Here is a 16334-nt window from a genome sequence, read left to right as displayed (position 1 = left end):
CTTTGGTCACACCACTTTGAGAGGGAGGCAGGCTACACTGAGGGTTGCAACAAGGCAGGAGTGAAGAATAGGGAAGATGTTGGTTGAGAAGCTCAGGAGTTCTCAGAAGCTTCAGAGTCAGGATATTTTTCTAGAAACAGAGGCCATGTGAGTTGGTGAGAATCACACCAGTGCCAGGTACTCCTGTATTTGTGCTCCTTGTGCTCGTTCTGGCCATTGCAACGCACACCTAAGCCACATACTGTGTCCCTTTTCTTGTCCTCCTGCATCAATGGCATCTGTTCTCAGATCCACACCTTTGCACCTGTTTCTGCTGGAACATCTGCTTTTATTTTTCACTTTTTCCTGAGATATTCAAGGGTTCAAATGAGGGTTTCAGTAACTTCAGTAATTGTTGCTTCTCAGCCATTACAGCTCTGTGAACTTTATCAATTCAAATTCCCCATTTCCTTCCACAGCCTCCACACACCAAAACATATTTGATAATGGTTCCCTGCTGCCATTGCATTTGGAAATGTCACCAGTTTTCATTACTTTATGGGTTACATGGGCAGTTTAGATGATTTTAATTTCTTAGAGGTCTATTACATCGATTTTTTTTGCTAACTGAATGTGCAGTCCCATCTAAAAAGTTTGACAGCTCGCATTTAAGTCCTTTTTTAAGTCCTTATGTTTGTTCTTTTCAAGTATTTGCATTTTGGTTTCCTTCTAGCACCCCAAAATGCAACACTAAGCCTGGAGAACTCTTTTTCCACCTCTTTGGAATGTCTCTGTGCAAAGCTATCTGCAAAGACCTCACACAGTCTATACCTGTGTGGAAACTATAAATATAAGCACTTCAAGCAGCAAGTGCTCTTATGGAAGAAACAGCAATCTGTACCAAAAGAGAACACTCAGGCTTTTCCCTTTTAACACAGGGCATTTTTAAGCAAACCATTGGATTAAACATTTGCAGACTTTTTAAAAGACCTAAAGGAATGACACTGACACAAGGCTTAATTGCCTTTAGAATCCTGCAGAACTCTCAGAGAGCACCTCTGCCACGGAGGCCTCAGGCCCATGTGAGTGCTCTCGTGTCTTCCTGGTTTAGTTTTTGAAGTGTTTTTTTCTTCCTCTTAAAACAGGAAAAATGGTCAGAGCTCACAGTGAAGTTGTCTGGGGAACTACCATGGAACACACAGCAAAGCACATAAAGGATTAGTCATTTCTAACGCCTTGAACTCTGGTTTCCAGTGTCACCTCCCCAAAGCCCCAAGTTGCTGCCCAGCCCTGAAACCTCTACACACATCACTGGTTTCTCTTATGTCCTGCAGGTCATACCTCAGTATGACAGATCTCATTTGCTACCCATCTAGTTTATAAAGCTTACTAAGATTACTACTAAGCTTGATTTGCTACCTTACCAGCTTCCTAAAATTTGTGAAGTATCCATGAGATTGGGCCCTCCCCCTTCCCAAGGACAAGCGTAGCCATCAGGCCAGGAGAAAGGCTTCAGTTGAGTTTTTCTCCCTCAGGGTAGGTGTCTCATTGTTGTTGCACAAGACTGTCGGACTAAGGTGTGCAGAGATGAACCTGACCAGTTTTGCTGTGGGACCCCCCCACAACAGAGCATGCTGCATACTCCAGCCTGCCTGAGATCTCAGCCTCCTTCCCTCAGTTCTCTCGCTATTGAGCTGTCCTGGAGCAGGGGCAGAGCATTGCAGCAAGAGTGCTGGAGTTACAAACCACAGGGTTATGGAGCAAACCTTTATAATAAATCAAAACAGGTGATGGTTTTGATACCATGAAAGTACAATTCAAACCTCAATAGGCAGTGTGATGATCAAGCAGATATGCATTACTGCAGTGCTGGGCACACGGGGGATCACTCCACCAAGTGTGTGCACTAACACAAAGCTTTCTACATTTACCCAGACTAGAGATGCATATTCATTACAAATCTTAGAAAAGGCAGGGCTATACAAATTAATTCTAGTAAGTCATTTACATTAGCTCCTCCTAGGCAGAGCACACGCAATGACTTGGGGGGAGTCTTTTGGTGATCTTCAGAGATGAAGGCCCCACATCTTCCTCTCACTGAACTTTTTACCTTCCCTCTCAGCACATGCTCCTTAGGCTGTTTTTCACAGTTTCACAAATATCATTTAGCTTGAACCAGTCCTGTTCCCGTTATCTTCATTAACAAGGATGTAGTACTGTCTCTTGCAGGCTTATCTGCTGTGCAGACATCTGGTCTCCATAGTACTCAAGGACCCTTAAAACTTCAGCTAAGCTTACATAAATAGTTTCACTCCTTAAGCAGAGACAATTTGCAAGCTAACAGAGTTTGGTAATACTTACATGGCTTTACCTATCAGCAGATACAGTTTACAAGTTAGCATCAGCAAGTCAGCAAACACAGTTTGGTTAATACTCCATAGGAGTTGTAGAAAACTGCGCAGAGCTAGAAGGGAAACACCACCCACACTCTCTTCTCCATCCAAACCTGCACTATTAAGTGTGAGCAAGTAACCCAAAGCAGCAACCCCCTCCTATGCCCCAGTACTGCAGGTGTCCAAACTCTGGGTTAGGGGCACAGACAAGAGCAACAAGGAACATGGCTTAGGAAGCACACCCTGCTATTAAGTGCAAGGGGATTCTCTTCTAAAGTGCTATGAATTTTGTCAGTCCCACAATGCTGCTGTGTGGAACAGACAGCTCCTGTCTGCCTCACAGGCAGGTGGAAAGTAAACTCCACACACTGAAATCCTGGGGTGAGTACCTGGTATACAGAACAAGATCTAAACCCTTCCAGGAGTCAGGGCCCACCCCCTCCCCCCTCACACTGCAGTGTCCAGGCATGCAGACAACAGTGACAAGTAGGGGCTGGATTTGGGGCAAAATCTTTAATTTACCTTTTGCCTGCTAATCAAAAAGGACACAGTGCCCATGTGAATTGGGTCATAGCACAGCTCTCTTTGGTAAGTCTGCACAGCAGTTTCAGCTGAACGGCACGTTTCACACGAAATAATCCACTCTTTAGAACATTTAACCAACCATTTAGATTACTATCTCAAATCTAGGCATTTTTTAAATTACAGCTTAAAACTTTTCTCCTTACATAATGGCTAATCTTGTTTCTCACACAGGGTACAGTTAAACAAGAGGCAGGCAGGAGCAGCCAGCACACTCCGTTATTAGACAGCATTCTTCTCTTCTTTTGTGCTGCTCTCCAGGCTCTCTGTTTTTCACCAGTCTTTCAGAATTTGCTCGTTTCCTGATAACTCTCTTAAAGTTCACTTCCTGTGTTCCTGCAGATATCAATTTTCTTCTCAAAATTAGAGGGCTAGGGGAAAATGTCTCAGTGATCTTTTTTGGAACCTCTGGCAAATTCAGCCGGTTCTGCCTGCTCAGAGTCTCATCGTTTGAAAAAGCAGGTTCAGGCCTCTGGATCCTCACTAATGCTGGCTCTGGGAGCAATGCAGTTTATGTGAATGTATGAAAGGGAACTCATTCCTTCTGCTGAGAGAGGCAATAATGACTCCTGTATCATCTCACTTTCAGAAGCATGGCTCATGTCACATTTAAAATTATTATCAATTATCGACTTGTGTGCATCCTGTGAAAGTGACAGAACTCCTTCTTGCAGCTGTCCTTTTAGCTGTTGGGTCTAATCAGAGCCTTGTGACTCACGACAGGAACAAGGAAAGCTTTCACGCCCCTTGAGCTCTTTGTTTTACAAAGCTACTGAAGTACCTGGGAGTCCTCCCAGATAACTTGCTGGTCTGTATCACTTGGTACTTCTTTGGTAGTAGTTAGAGGGGAAAGTAAAAATGTTCACAGAAAGTACATTTCCAACTCCCTCCTCTAAGCTGTCACCCAGGACTAAGCCATTGAAAAGGAATTTATGTTTTTAAGAGAAGTGATTTGTTTTGTTTTCCCCTCAACAGAAAATGTTAAGCAAACATACAAAGTACAACTGCTGGAGAATGTTTATTTTCTGTGCATCATGACATTCCTCTTGTTAGATGTCTGTTTCGTTTAAACACAAAAATCATTCACAAGCAAATCAGTCAAATAAGGTTTTGTACACCACAGGTGCTGGGGCTTTGGAATTCCAGATGTAGTAATCAGAAGAAATCAGTTCCTGGGCTAGAAAAAAAAGACAACAGGCAAGAAAAATAAGCATTACAGGGTGCCTTACAATCAGACATTCCTTCATCCAAGTTAAGAGACTACTAATCCATCCTTACCAGTTTACAGAAAAGGTATAATGGCCTCTTTAAACTGTAAGACTCTTATTATTATTTGAAAATCGTTTCTGATAATGAGACATTTAAAGTCTCAGCTTCAATTACCTTTACTAATGTATCAGTCATGAGCTTAAAATTCAAACAGAGGTTAAGTCAAAAGCAGGTGGATGGCTTGGATTTTGTTCAATGAATATAAATTGCATATTGGATGTAAAACAGAGAGTATGAAAATGTTGCTTTTTTGTGTTACAATTTAGGACTGGATGTAACCTGTCACAAAATTAACAGCGTAGATCATGGTTTTCAAGAGGCATTCACAGACTTCTGCTACCACATCTAACAGAAGTGGCTACAGATAAGACAGCAACAAATAAAAATGCTTCCATTAGATGGTACTGCTCAGATTTAATGAGTTCCTGCTGTGATCCCATTCAGCATATTTTTGGTGCAGACATAAGTAGTCACGTACTAACTCAAGAATAAGCAGATTTGGTTTCTGTTCCACAAATTCAGTGCAATACCACATCCAGACAATGACGTTGGTGTGGTGACACTGACAGCAACAGTCTCACCTTGCGTGCAGGGAGCTGAGTTCTGTACTTGGGTATTTCCAATCCACATATCCCATCTCTGACAGAAGTGTCCTAAACAAGAGGCCAGACTAGGGAGAGGGATTCTCTGCCCCACCCAGTAAAAGTTCTGTCATTATGCAGAGCATAGCAAAACATCGCAATGCCAAGGGGAGAGAGCCCAGGAGAGAGCCTGACTTTGCAACTGTGTCATAAGAGCTCTGATGTGAAATGCAGATGCCAGTCCCTCCTCCAGGGACACTTTAAGCATCATCAAAGAAAAAAAAATCAGCCCAAAAACCCCAAAGCTTCTAGATGTTCCAAGCAAACCAGGAGAAAGCTCTGTCCAACTTTAGCTTCATAATTTTAGCCACTGACATCCAGTTCATAAGTTCAATGCGCAATTCTGGTTAAATAAAAGACATTTTTAGCAACTTACATGCAGTAACTTTTGGTTTTCCTGGTATAAAGATCTGAATAGAATGCTGGTCTACATAACATCCGGTCAGTGTAAAGTCTGGGATCCTAAAATACAGCTACAGAAAGAGAAGGAAACCATGATCAGATGCAAACTCTCCTGCTTGCTGCACAAATAGCAGCAATCTGTGTTACACGCTCTGGGGGTGACAAGCGCGCTCCAAAATGACAGGATGTCAAATCTTGTCAGCAAGAAAACAGAAAATTCCATGCTGAGAACAGAGAGGCTGATAATTATGTCTGATTTTAAATCACCATGTTTTCATAGTCAATTGAAGATAGTTACTAAGTCCTCTGTTCACAGAGCCCGCGACTTACTTTTACATACGCAGTGTTCCCAGTGCAACATAATCAGTTGGGTGCTCTTTGCCTGCAGTGCCAAAAGACACGGTTCCAGACAGAGAAACTTCCAAAGATTTAGGGAACTTCTGTCCTAAAGTTAGAAACAGCATCTGTAAAGAACTATACAGCTGTGCCTATCTGACACAAAACTGACTAGGGGAGAGGATAAGAGTGTGTGTGCTTACCAATGACCCAAACCAGAAGGCTCTTCTCTCATGACAAATCCAGTTGGCTATAACTAACTTTGTGTTCTAACTGAGCGATTGGGCCTCTACAGAGGAGAAATAATGACACTGGAATTAGTACCAGTCAGTATTTTTTTAAAGCAAGCAAAACAAAGCTGAAAGACATTATTTCTGTGCATACAGATTGATCACATCTATCTGAGTACACTGCTCATCTATGAAATTACAGAGCAGGAGGAAATCACTATGGTCTCAACCTAGTAATCATAAAAGAGGTGTTGATATTTTACTGTCTTTAGCTCACTAACACTATGGTCAGCATAAGCAACTTTGTATCATTCCCCCTTCAAATTTTCAGGGTAATTAGGTGACAGCGTAGCCGTGGCAGTTGTCAGTGGCTTAACTGAAAACTATCATTTTAATTTTAAATAACTGTGTTTTTGGTAAGTTGATCTGGAGCTAGGATTAGCAGTCTTAAGGAACAGGTAACCCTGGGCTGGAAGTCATCTCAAGACTTAATCTACCTGAAGGACTGTGGCAGTGTTTCATGTGAAAAAATAACAGGGGGAAACAGGATGTGCAACACGAGGACTCAGAACACCAGGAAACATGCTGGTACAACCCTCTATTCTGGAAATTACAACAATTCCACGGGGGCTTCCTGACATTGGCAAGGTTGGTGACTCCTGGTGGTACTCTGATGGGCATAATCTGTTACAAAGACTCCTGATGGGTTAATTTCACAGAGAAATGGAAGAAATTTCTTTAAGATTCTGTTGTTCAACAGGTTATTCTTACCTGTTGAAGAAAGGTATACGAGCTTCACAGTACTCAAAAGAATTCTTTATGCTTTCATGAAGCTTTAAATTGTTATTTGTAACTGTGATCCCTCTTCAATGAGTTGATAACGTCCCAAAATGGGTGGAACAGGAACCTGGAAAAAACTATATTCATTCTCAAGATAAATGAACATGATCATCATTAAGATGCTCTTATTGTTGAAGTACTTTAAAAAGTAACAAACACATATTAAGTGTTGACTGTGCCAAACTCTTCATGCTGCTTGTGATACACAGATGGGTGGTTTGCGCACTTGACATCTTAGCCTGGATTCAGTTTGGCTAAATTAGGCATCCAAGTGGTTCACTTAAGACTAAGAAAAGCCATGCAGAGCAGTGAAAGATACCAGCACCTCCAGAACACGTCCTGAAGCGCCTCCCAAAGCTGTTTATTACATTAAAAAATCCTTTTACCCACCCGTATCAGACTGAAGCTCACACAGACACGTTCAGACACAGGTCATTTTTATTCCCCTTTGAATACTGCAAAATAATGAGGGTCAGGAATGTCATTACCTGGGAAGTGTAGTAACACAAGTTGAATGAATCTGAAGGAGGAATGAAAGGAAATTTGTAAGGTCTGTTGAACACAGAATCATCCAGTGGCTCCATACTAGTGGACATCAGCATGGCAGGATCAACAGAAGTCACACAGTGATGGACCACGATATCCTGCAGTGGAGGACCATTCGTGGGGAGATTCAAAGTGAGGGTTACGTGTGGTGCTGTTCCCTCTATGTCACACTGGAAAAAAAAAGGGAAGTCGAAAAGTTATTCCAAAATATCTCAAGTTAGAATTAGATGTTCACAAATGGAATACAAGCAATTAAAAAAAAAGCACATAAAAAAATTTGTCTGCCTTTAAACATTAGTGCTGACAAATACTCGCAAAAGAAAGTTCCTTTCCCATTTCTGTAGCCTTTCCCACAGCAGGGCTGGTGATGCAGTCTTAGCTAAATGTCTCTTAATTGGAGAGTGCTCCTCAGAAAGAAAACGGCAGATTATCAAGCCAAGGTCTTACCATATAGCTTCATCATTGTGACTGTTACATAAACACACTGGGAGAGAGTCTGATTAATTCTGTTACTTTTAATAGTAAACAATGAAAGCCACTTTGAGAAACAAAAACATTTAAAATAACTATACAACTATTTTGTTTCACCAGAAACTGTTCTTACATCAGCCAAACAAACATTTGTGGACTCAAAATGTTGTTATAACAGGGTGAAGTATTATAGGAGATTAAACTTCCACTTTCTCATGTAAAGACACTTGTAGAAGACTCATTCAGAAATTCTGTTTCTAATCATGATTTAGCACATTGCTTATTAGACACCTGGAAATAAACTTGGTGCTAGAACTACCATTCCTCAGTCTTTATGCAAAGACTACATGAAATCATTTCTCCCTATTTAATTTAAATTAAGAAAAATTTGGCAACATACATGCAAAGTAGCTACTGCTGGAAATTTAAGTCCCATAAACAGTTATTACAAACATGCATGAAGCATGCAGGACAGTAAAAAACTAAATAAAACACACTAATGCAGTCTAATATGTAATACACTGGAACATAAGAGGTTGCAAAGAAATACAAGGAAAAATTTCTTCCCTGTGAGGGTGAGGGAGCACTGGCACAGGCTGCCCAGATGGGTTGTAGAGTCTTCTTCTCTGGAGACATTCAAAATCCACCTGGATGAGTTCCTGTGTGACCTACTCTAGGTGGTCCTGCTCTGGCAGAGGGGTTGGACTGGATGATCTTTCAAGGTCCCTTCCAGCCCTTGAGATTCTGTAATAGTTTGTTACACTTTGAAATATTACAGTGTTAGAAATTGACTGATGACAGAGGAGAGAAAGTAGTGTGATTATTTACTCGGGTCAGACTTGCAGGTAAAATGCTCTCACCTTGCAATTTACAGCTCCATAAACTTGCCACATCATCTCTTTTGTCATACTGCATACACTTGACCTCCTCAGTGATGCAGACGTCAACCTGAGGTTTGCATTTATATGCGTTGGATCTCCAAGCTGGCTGATTCTCATCTGCAGGCATTTCCTGAATGTCATCGAACGAGCTGTTTAAGCTGTGGATGTTTGTGTTTAAGGGGGTGCCAAATGGACAGGCCTGGATAAGCACATTTCGAAGCTGGCTGATTTTTGTACTCATCTCAGCTTCATTCTTCCGACTCGGAGAGATGTAGTCTACAATGCCCAAGAGAAGAGCCAGTCCTTTTGAGAGCCCAGTAACGGTAAGGAGGGGTGGCTGTGGCTCCAAGGTCCCCTCAACCAGCGGAAGACACGCATATATCAGCCCACTCTTCTGAAAAGCAAGCACAGGCCACAGATCCCCTCCTTCAATGCGAACCAAATACACTGATGAATGATTGATTTGAGTGCAAGTATCTCGATGCTCCACAAATATATGGTCATCTATGAGTCTCAGTTCAAAAAGCAGGGCCTGAAGAAATGCACTGTCAGATGGTACAGGCACATGAGTTGGCCCATTGACGGTCTCGGTGTGGACTTCAACCATGGCATAATGTCTGTGACAGGAAAATAAGAGCAATTTAATGCTATGCATCTTTTCCCACCCAAGGTATTTTATCAACTGAGTTCCTACAAGTGGAACCACACTTTCCCTTTTCTGGCTGTTGGCGAATGCAAAGGCATTCTAAAACTCTTTCGTATATTGATATAATCAAAGACGGATTTCTCTCAATTATTCAAATAACTCCTAAAGGCTCCCATGGTCCTGAAAGTAACTTTGTGCAAGTGGAAGCCAGCAGTATCCTGACAGAAACAGGATCAGAATCTAAATCATTGTCAATAAAACATTTTCATGCATAATTAGAAACATAGAATCACAGAATCACTTCTGTTGGAAAAGACCTCTAAGATGATCGAGTGCAACCACTGGCCTCACACTGCCAAGCCCATCACTAACCCATGGCCCTCAGCATCTCATCGACTGTCTTTTACATATCTCCAGGGATGGGGACTCCCCCACCTCCCTCGGCAGCCTGGGACAGGGGCTGACAACCCTCTCAAGGAAAAAGTTCTTCCTCAGCTCCAATCTAAACCTCCCCTGAGGCAACGAGCCTCTTTCCTCTTGTCCTCTCATTCATTACTTGGGAGTAGAGACTGACTCTCACCTCACTGTAACTCCTGTCAGGGAGTTGCAGAGAGTGCTCGTCTCCCCTCAGCCTCCTCTTCTCCAGGCTGAACACCCCCATTCCCTCAGCTGCTCCCCATCACACTTGTGCTCCATCCCCTTCCCCAGCTCTGGTGCCCAGCTCTGGACACGCTGCAGCCCCTCAGTGTCCCTCTGGCAGTGAGAGGCCCAACACTGAACACAGCACTCGAGCTGCAGCCTCACCAGGGCCCAGCACAGGGGGACAATCACTGCCTTGGGCCTTCTGGTCCCACTATTTCTGATACAATCTGGGATGCCACTGGTCTTCTTGGCCACCTGAGCATACTGCTGGCTCACCTTCAGAAAGAGTATTATGATTCATTCTAGCAGGTGGATTTTTACTGCAAACTGTGAGCAAATACATTCACTCAATTTCTACATTAAAATGTGACTCTGTCCATCTACTCTTCTTGTTGCACAAAGGTATAGGATGTTTGAACAACACTAATAAACCCAAGCACCACTTACACCACTGCAGCAAAACTTCAACAGCAAAGTTGTTGAGAAGTGAGATGTCTTGAGGTGAGATCCCACTGAAGACAAGCTTTCAGACATTTAAGAAAATGGGTGTCCCACATAATGAAATTAAACTACAACACCTTTTTGCCTAGATATAGTACACTACTACACTGATACTATAGCTTTGCCACTCTACTAAATACTATATTTACAGGACAGTATCATGGAAGTTACTCATACCCAGGTTTTTCATCGCCGTTCTGAGCTTACACAATTATCTGCAGCAGTTGCTTTAATTGAGTAACAAGATTAACTAAAAATATTCGCAATATTACAAATATAACAATATTTCACACTGTGTAAGTCTAATTTTTCCAACAAGAGTCACATGGTTTTGGGGAGGGGGGACAAAACAGATCCCACGTTGCATGTGTAATAAATACAACTTAACAGTTTTTATGATTGTTTCGTCATTTCATTTTTTTCCCCCTAGTATTTAAGATGTATTGATAATGTCACAGAGATGCAGGGTTTTGTGTGTTTTAAAATTGCTATGTTGTATCAACATGTATATTTCACCTCCAATTTCCAAGTGATAACACTTGAGAAAAAACATACTGGCTGTTTAATCTGGGATTTTTCTTTCTTCTCAAGCAGCATTATTTTTTAAAGGAGAGAGGGGTGAATTTCTTCTCAAGCTAACCTAAAGGCAACTCTTCAGTTCCTTTTGATAGATTTTAACAAATGGTCAAGAAAAGAAAAAAAATTACTTCCACTAAATGCATTGGTTTGGGGGTTGTTTTTTTGGTTGGAGCTGTGAACCCCTCTGAGTCTCTCTTACATTAAGTTTGATACCAGGATAGCTTCTCCGTATTCCCTTTTGAGGATCCCCTTAGTAGTTATCCCTCAAAGTACTTATCACTGGTTACATGCCAGGCAACTAGTTAAATCACTTTATGAATCACCTCATAGCATACCTATTCCCAGGCTGCGTGTTTGTTTGCACTCAGAGCCACTCTTGCACACAAACAGGAGAGGGAAAAAAATGCAGAGATATATAAATGCCTTCATTTATTCTTTTTATACCATCCTTTTAAGGACACATTGACAGTTTGTTTCTTAAATTGCCAGGGAACTTGTAATCCCAGCAATGTAGTAGCTTGTTTTATCTATGACCTCCATATGTATAGCACTTTCCTCTTCTCCTGAACACTTGCATGGTTCTTATCCTGTTGCCTCTAAGTCCCACCTACATCATCTTTTCTTAACTGAGTAGCACAGTCTCTTGCTGGAGGCAGCTACACTTCCTCAGGCTTATTCTCAATGACTGTGCTTTTTTTGTTGTTTGAGTCTTAATCAGGCATCTACAGCTGTATTTTTGTCTTCCCTTCTTTTCAGTAAGGAAAAGGCAAGCACAGCCAGAGAGAGGCCAGAGCTAAGAGATCTGTGAACAGGACACAGACAATAGGAAAATGCCTCCCTGTAGTCCCATGTCTATTTTGAAGTGCAAACAGAGTGCTCAAAAATTTATGAGGACTTCTAAAGCTGTTGATAAGAGATTACGTGTAACCTTGGTGACTCTCTCTTATTTTTGGTAGACATTTCCAAAACAAAGGAAAAGGAGATATTTCAGTCTAGTCTTGTCCTGCTTATGTCCCAACCTGTCTGCTCCATGGCTGTCCCCATGCCACTCCTCCCACTCAATCTTCCCAGCTACAGCTGTGTCATTAGATGTTTTTTCATCCCTTCAGATCTCAGGTTTTCAGTATTCCCTTCTAGAAAGCAATGCAAAGTAAAAAGATGAAAGTTTCCAGGGGTGAATGAGCTTTAGTGATTCAAGAGAGAGACTATACTTGTTGTCTGAATTGAGTTATGATCAGCTCAAAAAAAAGTGGAATGCTTTGATGTCCCAAATGTCTTCTCTGAGGTTAAAGATCAGGGCCCATGTATCTCCAGCTGAGCGCCTAAGTCCTGAAACCAACAGTTTCCATGTGATCCAGCATTCTTTATATTGTCTGTGTGCTTTGTTGAATTTAAGGTCAGTTAGGAGGATAAACTTGGGGTTTCCACAGCTCTATTATTTCCCCAGGGAACTTGAAAGATCTAAGTCTGGAAATCACTTGAAGTATCAAGTATAGTTTGCCTTTTTCAAAGGGGCACTTTTCCTTGTCTCTGTCGCTCCCTGTGTGACAAGTTACTTCCCATATCCCTGTCACTAGCCCCCCCTCTTCCTCCTTGGTGATTACACTCTCAGGTTTTCTGGGACAAGGCTTTCTCTTCTCTGTGTTTGTAGAGGGGAGGCTTCATCTTTACTCTTGTAGGTAATACAAGGACCAAAATACTAATCCTAAAACAATCAGACGAATGTCCAACATAGAGATCTGCACTTGAAGATGGGAGATAGTCTACTTGCTCTTTTTCTTTTTTTTCCTCCCTTCCTCTAGTTTCTCCCTTCAGAGTTACTGAAGTCAAATGAAGACGGTAAGTTATACTTACTAGCCAAGTCTCTGTTATTTTCCCTTTCCCTATCCCTCAGTTATCTTTCCTCTCAATGTTTGGAACCGAGTCCTCTGAAATCACAGAGAGTGCAAAGAACTGACAACAAAATTTGACACATCACTACATGCAGCCTGCCTAGCCCAAAGCCTTACTTAAAACTCTGTAAGAGATCTGAATAAAAAGCTCTCAGTTGATTTCCTAACTAAAAAAAAAAAAAGTCTTGGTATGCAAAAACTAAAATCAAATGGAAAGTTACATTTCTGTCTGGAAATACTGTACATTTCATATAGTTACAGAACAGTATGAAGGGAATAACGCAAAAAGTAGGCAAAACACATGCTTTCTACTTTGGCCATTCTGTTCCTCTGACAAGTACTTCAGAATCATTACCTCATCTTTTTCCATGTTAGGACTGAGAAAAACTAGGTAAAATGGGCTACCAAGATGATCAGAGGACTAGAACATCTTTCTTATGAGGAAAGTCTGCGGGACCCAGGGCTGTTCAGCCTGGAGAAAAGAAGACCGAGAAGGGATCTCATCAATACTTATAAGTACTTAAAGGGTGGATGTCAAGAGGATGGGGTGGCACTTTTTTCTGTAATGTCTAACAACAGGACAAGGGGTAATGGGCATAAGCTGGAACACAAAAAGTTCCACTTACAAGGAGAAGGTGTTGAGGTGAGGGAGCTCTGTCCCAGGCTGCCCAGGGAGGGTGTGGAGGCTCCTTCTCAGGAGGTTTCCAAATCTGCCTGGACACGTTCTTGTGCCCCCTGATCGAGGGGAACCTGCTTTAGCAGGGGGTTGGGCTGGATGAGCTCTAAAGATTCCTTCCACCCCTCACCACTCTGGGATTATACGAAAATCCTTACAGTAACTAACAGAAAGGAGAACTGAGAAAGGAGTCATGTGCAAAATGCAGAAGTTGTAAAAATATCCTACCTGATTTAGTCAAAAGCACATTATCTGAACCCAGAAATCTTCAAAATCGTGTTCGGAAATGTACGGCGGCCAGCGACCGCTTGGAACGAGTGAAGGGACTTACTCCACAGCAGACTATTTTGGTAAAATGGTTTTTGGCATCTGTTTCTGGGTCCCGAGGCAGTCCCGGCTGTCCTCAAAACCACCGGGCCATATGTCTCCCGCTTGCCCACTCCCGCCGCCAAAACGCTCAACCCGGGAACAAGCGGGTCCACAACGCCGCGCCCCGGCTCCGTGACGGGGAGGACCCAGGCTGCCGAGCCGTGGCCCATCGTCTCTCCCCGCCCGCCCCATATCCAGGCCCGGTGCATTGCAGTTACCTGGAAAAGAGCACGGTGCCGCCGGTTGCAGGGTCGTGGCGGAGCAGCCACAGGGCCCGTAATGACATCGCAGTGCTGGCAGCGCTGACAGCGGCTTCAGCCGCGCACAGCTCCCTCCCTCCGGGGAGGGGCCGGGAGCTGCGCGCTGAAGGCTGAGGCCGCCCCGGCGCAGGCCCATTTCCGGCGGGTGGAGGCGGCGGGACACAATGGGCGGTAGCGCCGGGGCGGCGGAACGCTGAGGAGCTCCGCCGCCCTCTCTGCGGTCATGGCTACCACGGCCGAGCTCTTCGAGGTGGGTTAGGAGGGCAGGAGGATGCGGTGCGAAGGCTTTCTCCCCTCACCCCGCGCCGGGCGAGCTGCTGCGCCGCGGGGAGGGAAACGGACCCGGCGTGAGGATGTGTGATGGGGCCGAGTGCTGAAACTTGAGGAAACGGGGAGTCGGTGTGTGGGGCCTGGGGAAATGTAGGGGGGCGTGGGTGATGCCCGAGAGGGATGCAATCTCGCATCTTCCCCCGGGACAGGCTGTGCCGTGGCCCTTAGGCCGGGGCCTCCATCCCCGGAGGCTCCGGGGTCTTTGCAGCAGTCGGGGTGCTGCTTTCAGCAGGGTGACAGGCCTCACTGCTGCCCTTCTCCGGAAGACACATACTCAAGTTGGCCCCAGCACCGAGGTGTCTTAGCGTGACTTCTACTTTTCAAAAATAAGGAAATAACTTTGCCCTCCCTTTTAGTCTCTGTGAAAGTGAGGCAGGAGGAACAGAATAACTCCCCCATGGCCATGCATGAGCAGAGTGGGAATAGAGCAGGAGTCTGGCAAGTTCTTTCTTGGCCTGGACCTGGGGCTGTTTTGGTAGAATCATTTTGGTTGGAAATGACATTTAAGATCATCAAGTTCAACCACTAACCTTACACTATGACCACTAACCCATGTCCCTAGAGGACTCTTAAACACCTCCTTGGGCAGCCTGCTCAAATACTTAATAACCCTCTTGGTGAAAAAGTTCTTCCTAATCTCCAATCTAAGCCTGCCCTGGTGCAACTTTAGAGTGTTTCCTCTTGTCATTCATTACTTGGGAGAAGAGACTGACACCCACCTCACTACAACCTCCTTTTGGGTAGTTGCAGAGATGCTCATGTCTCCCTTCAGCCTCTTCCAGACTTAACACCCCCAGCTTTCTCAGCTGCTCCCCATCAGACTTGTGCGCCACAGCCTCTTCCCCAGCTTTATTGGCCATCTCTGGACATGTGATGTAACCCATGATTAAGTGTATGTCTCTACTTGTTCATGCTTGTGATGTAGCCTTGTTACCAGGTATCATGCATTTGTTTGCTTATGTCACTCGAGACAGATGCTGGTTTGGTGTTTTAACACTGGGATGTGCTTTGCCTGGCCTTCAGGAAAGGTCTTCCTGCTTCTCTGGAAGATCTTATATCCATGGTTTATAAATGCATTGTGTGCCCTTGTATTTATGAATCACAGTTATGACACAAGTGTTATGACTCACATCTTTTGACTTGCATGTTTTTTTTTAAAATAAAAACCTGTTTTCCAATATGGAAGGTAGTGTTTCCTTCTCTCCTGCTTTTGCTTCTCTTTCACTTCGAGGCAAGAGAAGTTTTGTTGACATCAACTAAGTTATTGTCATCTACTATGTTAGCCTTAGGTCACTGTCAAATAGGTTAGAACATGGAAATGTCCTTACTATAGGAGTAACCCTTAGCTGCATACTGAGGGTGGTATTTAATTGCCATATCTCAATGGATGTGTGTTCAAAATACACTTATAGAATAGATAAGTGCTGTGTAGAAGGTTCTGTGCTGAAAATGGCTACAGCACAATTCTGCCTCGTGTACATCAAAGCGTAATTTAACAGTGATTACTTCTAAACTGGTTTTTAATGTGCCTAGGTCCTGTTAGTTTCATTTATACAGATCAGATCAAACCAGGTTATCATCCACTTCAAGCACATCTGTTATTAAATCAGTAATATTGGCTGAATGGATAAGAGCATGTTAATTAATCTAGAACTAGAGGGAAGTTCAAAGCTGTGAAGAAATTGACCACTGAAGCTCATCTGATAACAGGCAAAGGACTTGCAAATGACATTTGTTAAAGCTGATTTTCAGCAGTTTCTGCAGAATTGGATAGGAGATTTAAAATAGGAACTAGACTGTCAGCTATAAGTAACCACGTTATCAAGAAGTTATTAAAAAGAACAAATGTATATGGAAGGTATGAAATGC

At 43.2% G+C, this 16334-nt stretch overlaps 2 protein-coding genes across 2 annotated transcripts in view; one reads left to right on the top strand and one right to left on the bottom strand.

Annotated features, from left to right (window-relative positions):
- Positions 1 to 2952: 2952 nt before the first annotated feature.
- AP5M1 (adaptor related protein complex 5 subunit mu 1) lies at positions 2953 to 14205 on the bottom strand. The gene is given in 11 exon segments (XM_061998669.1): positions 2953 to 4131; positions 5241 to 5337; positions 5597 to 5628; positions 5631 to 5711; positions 5806 to 5891; positions 6604 to 6676; positions 6679 to 6739; positions 7161 to 7388; positions 8550 to 8583; positions 8585 to 9187; positions 14094 to 14205. Coding segments are annotated over 11 exon segments (1446 nt in total). The 5' UTR covers positions 14162 to 14205; the 3' UTR covers positions 2953 to 4048.
- An 81-nt stretch (positions 14206 to 14286) lies between these two features.
- EXOC5 (exocyst complex component 5) overlaps positions 14287 to 16334 on the top strand; it is a 29513-nt gene continuing 27465 nt past the window's right edge. The window contains exon 1 of the mRNA XM_061998502.1: positions 14287 to 14385. Within this exon, the coding sequence (XP_061854486.1) occupies positions 14359 to 14385 (27 nt within the window). The 5' untranslated portion in view covers positions 14287 to 14358. The remainder of the gene's footprint in view (positions 14386 to 16334) is intronic.

Source organism: Colius striatus, chromosome 6 (assembly GCF_028858725.1).
Source record: "Colius striatus isolate bColStr4 chromosome 6, bColStr4.1.hap1, whole genome shotgun sequence".
Classification (NCBI taxonomy): Eukaryota; Metazoa; Chordata; class Aves; order Coliiformes; family Coliidae; genus Colius; species Colius striatus.
The sequence above is the reverse complement of the archived record's forward strand: the minus strand, read 5'-3'. Positions and strand labels throughout refer to the sequence as shown.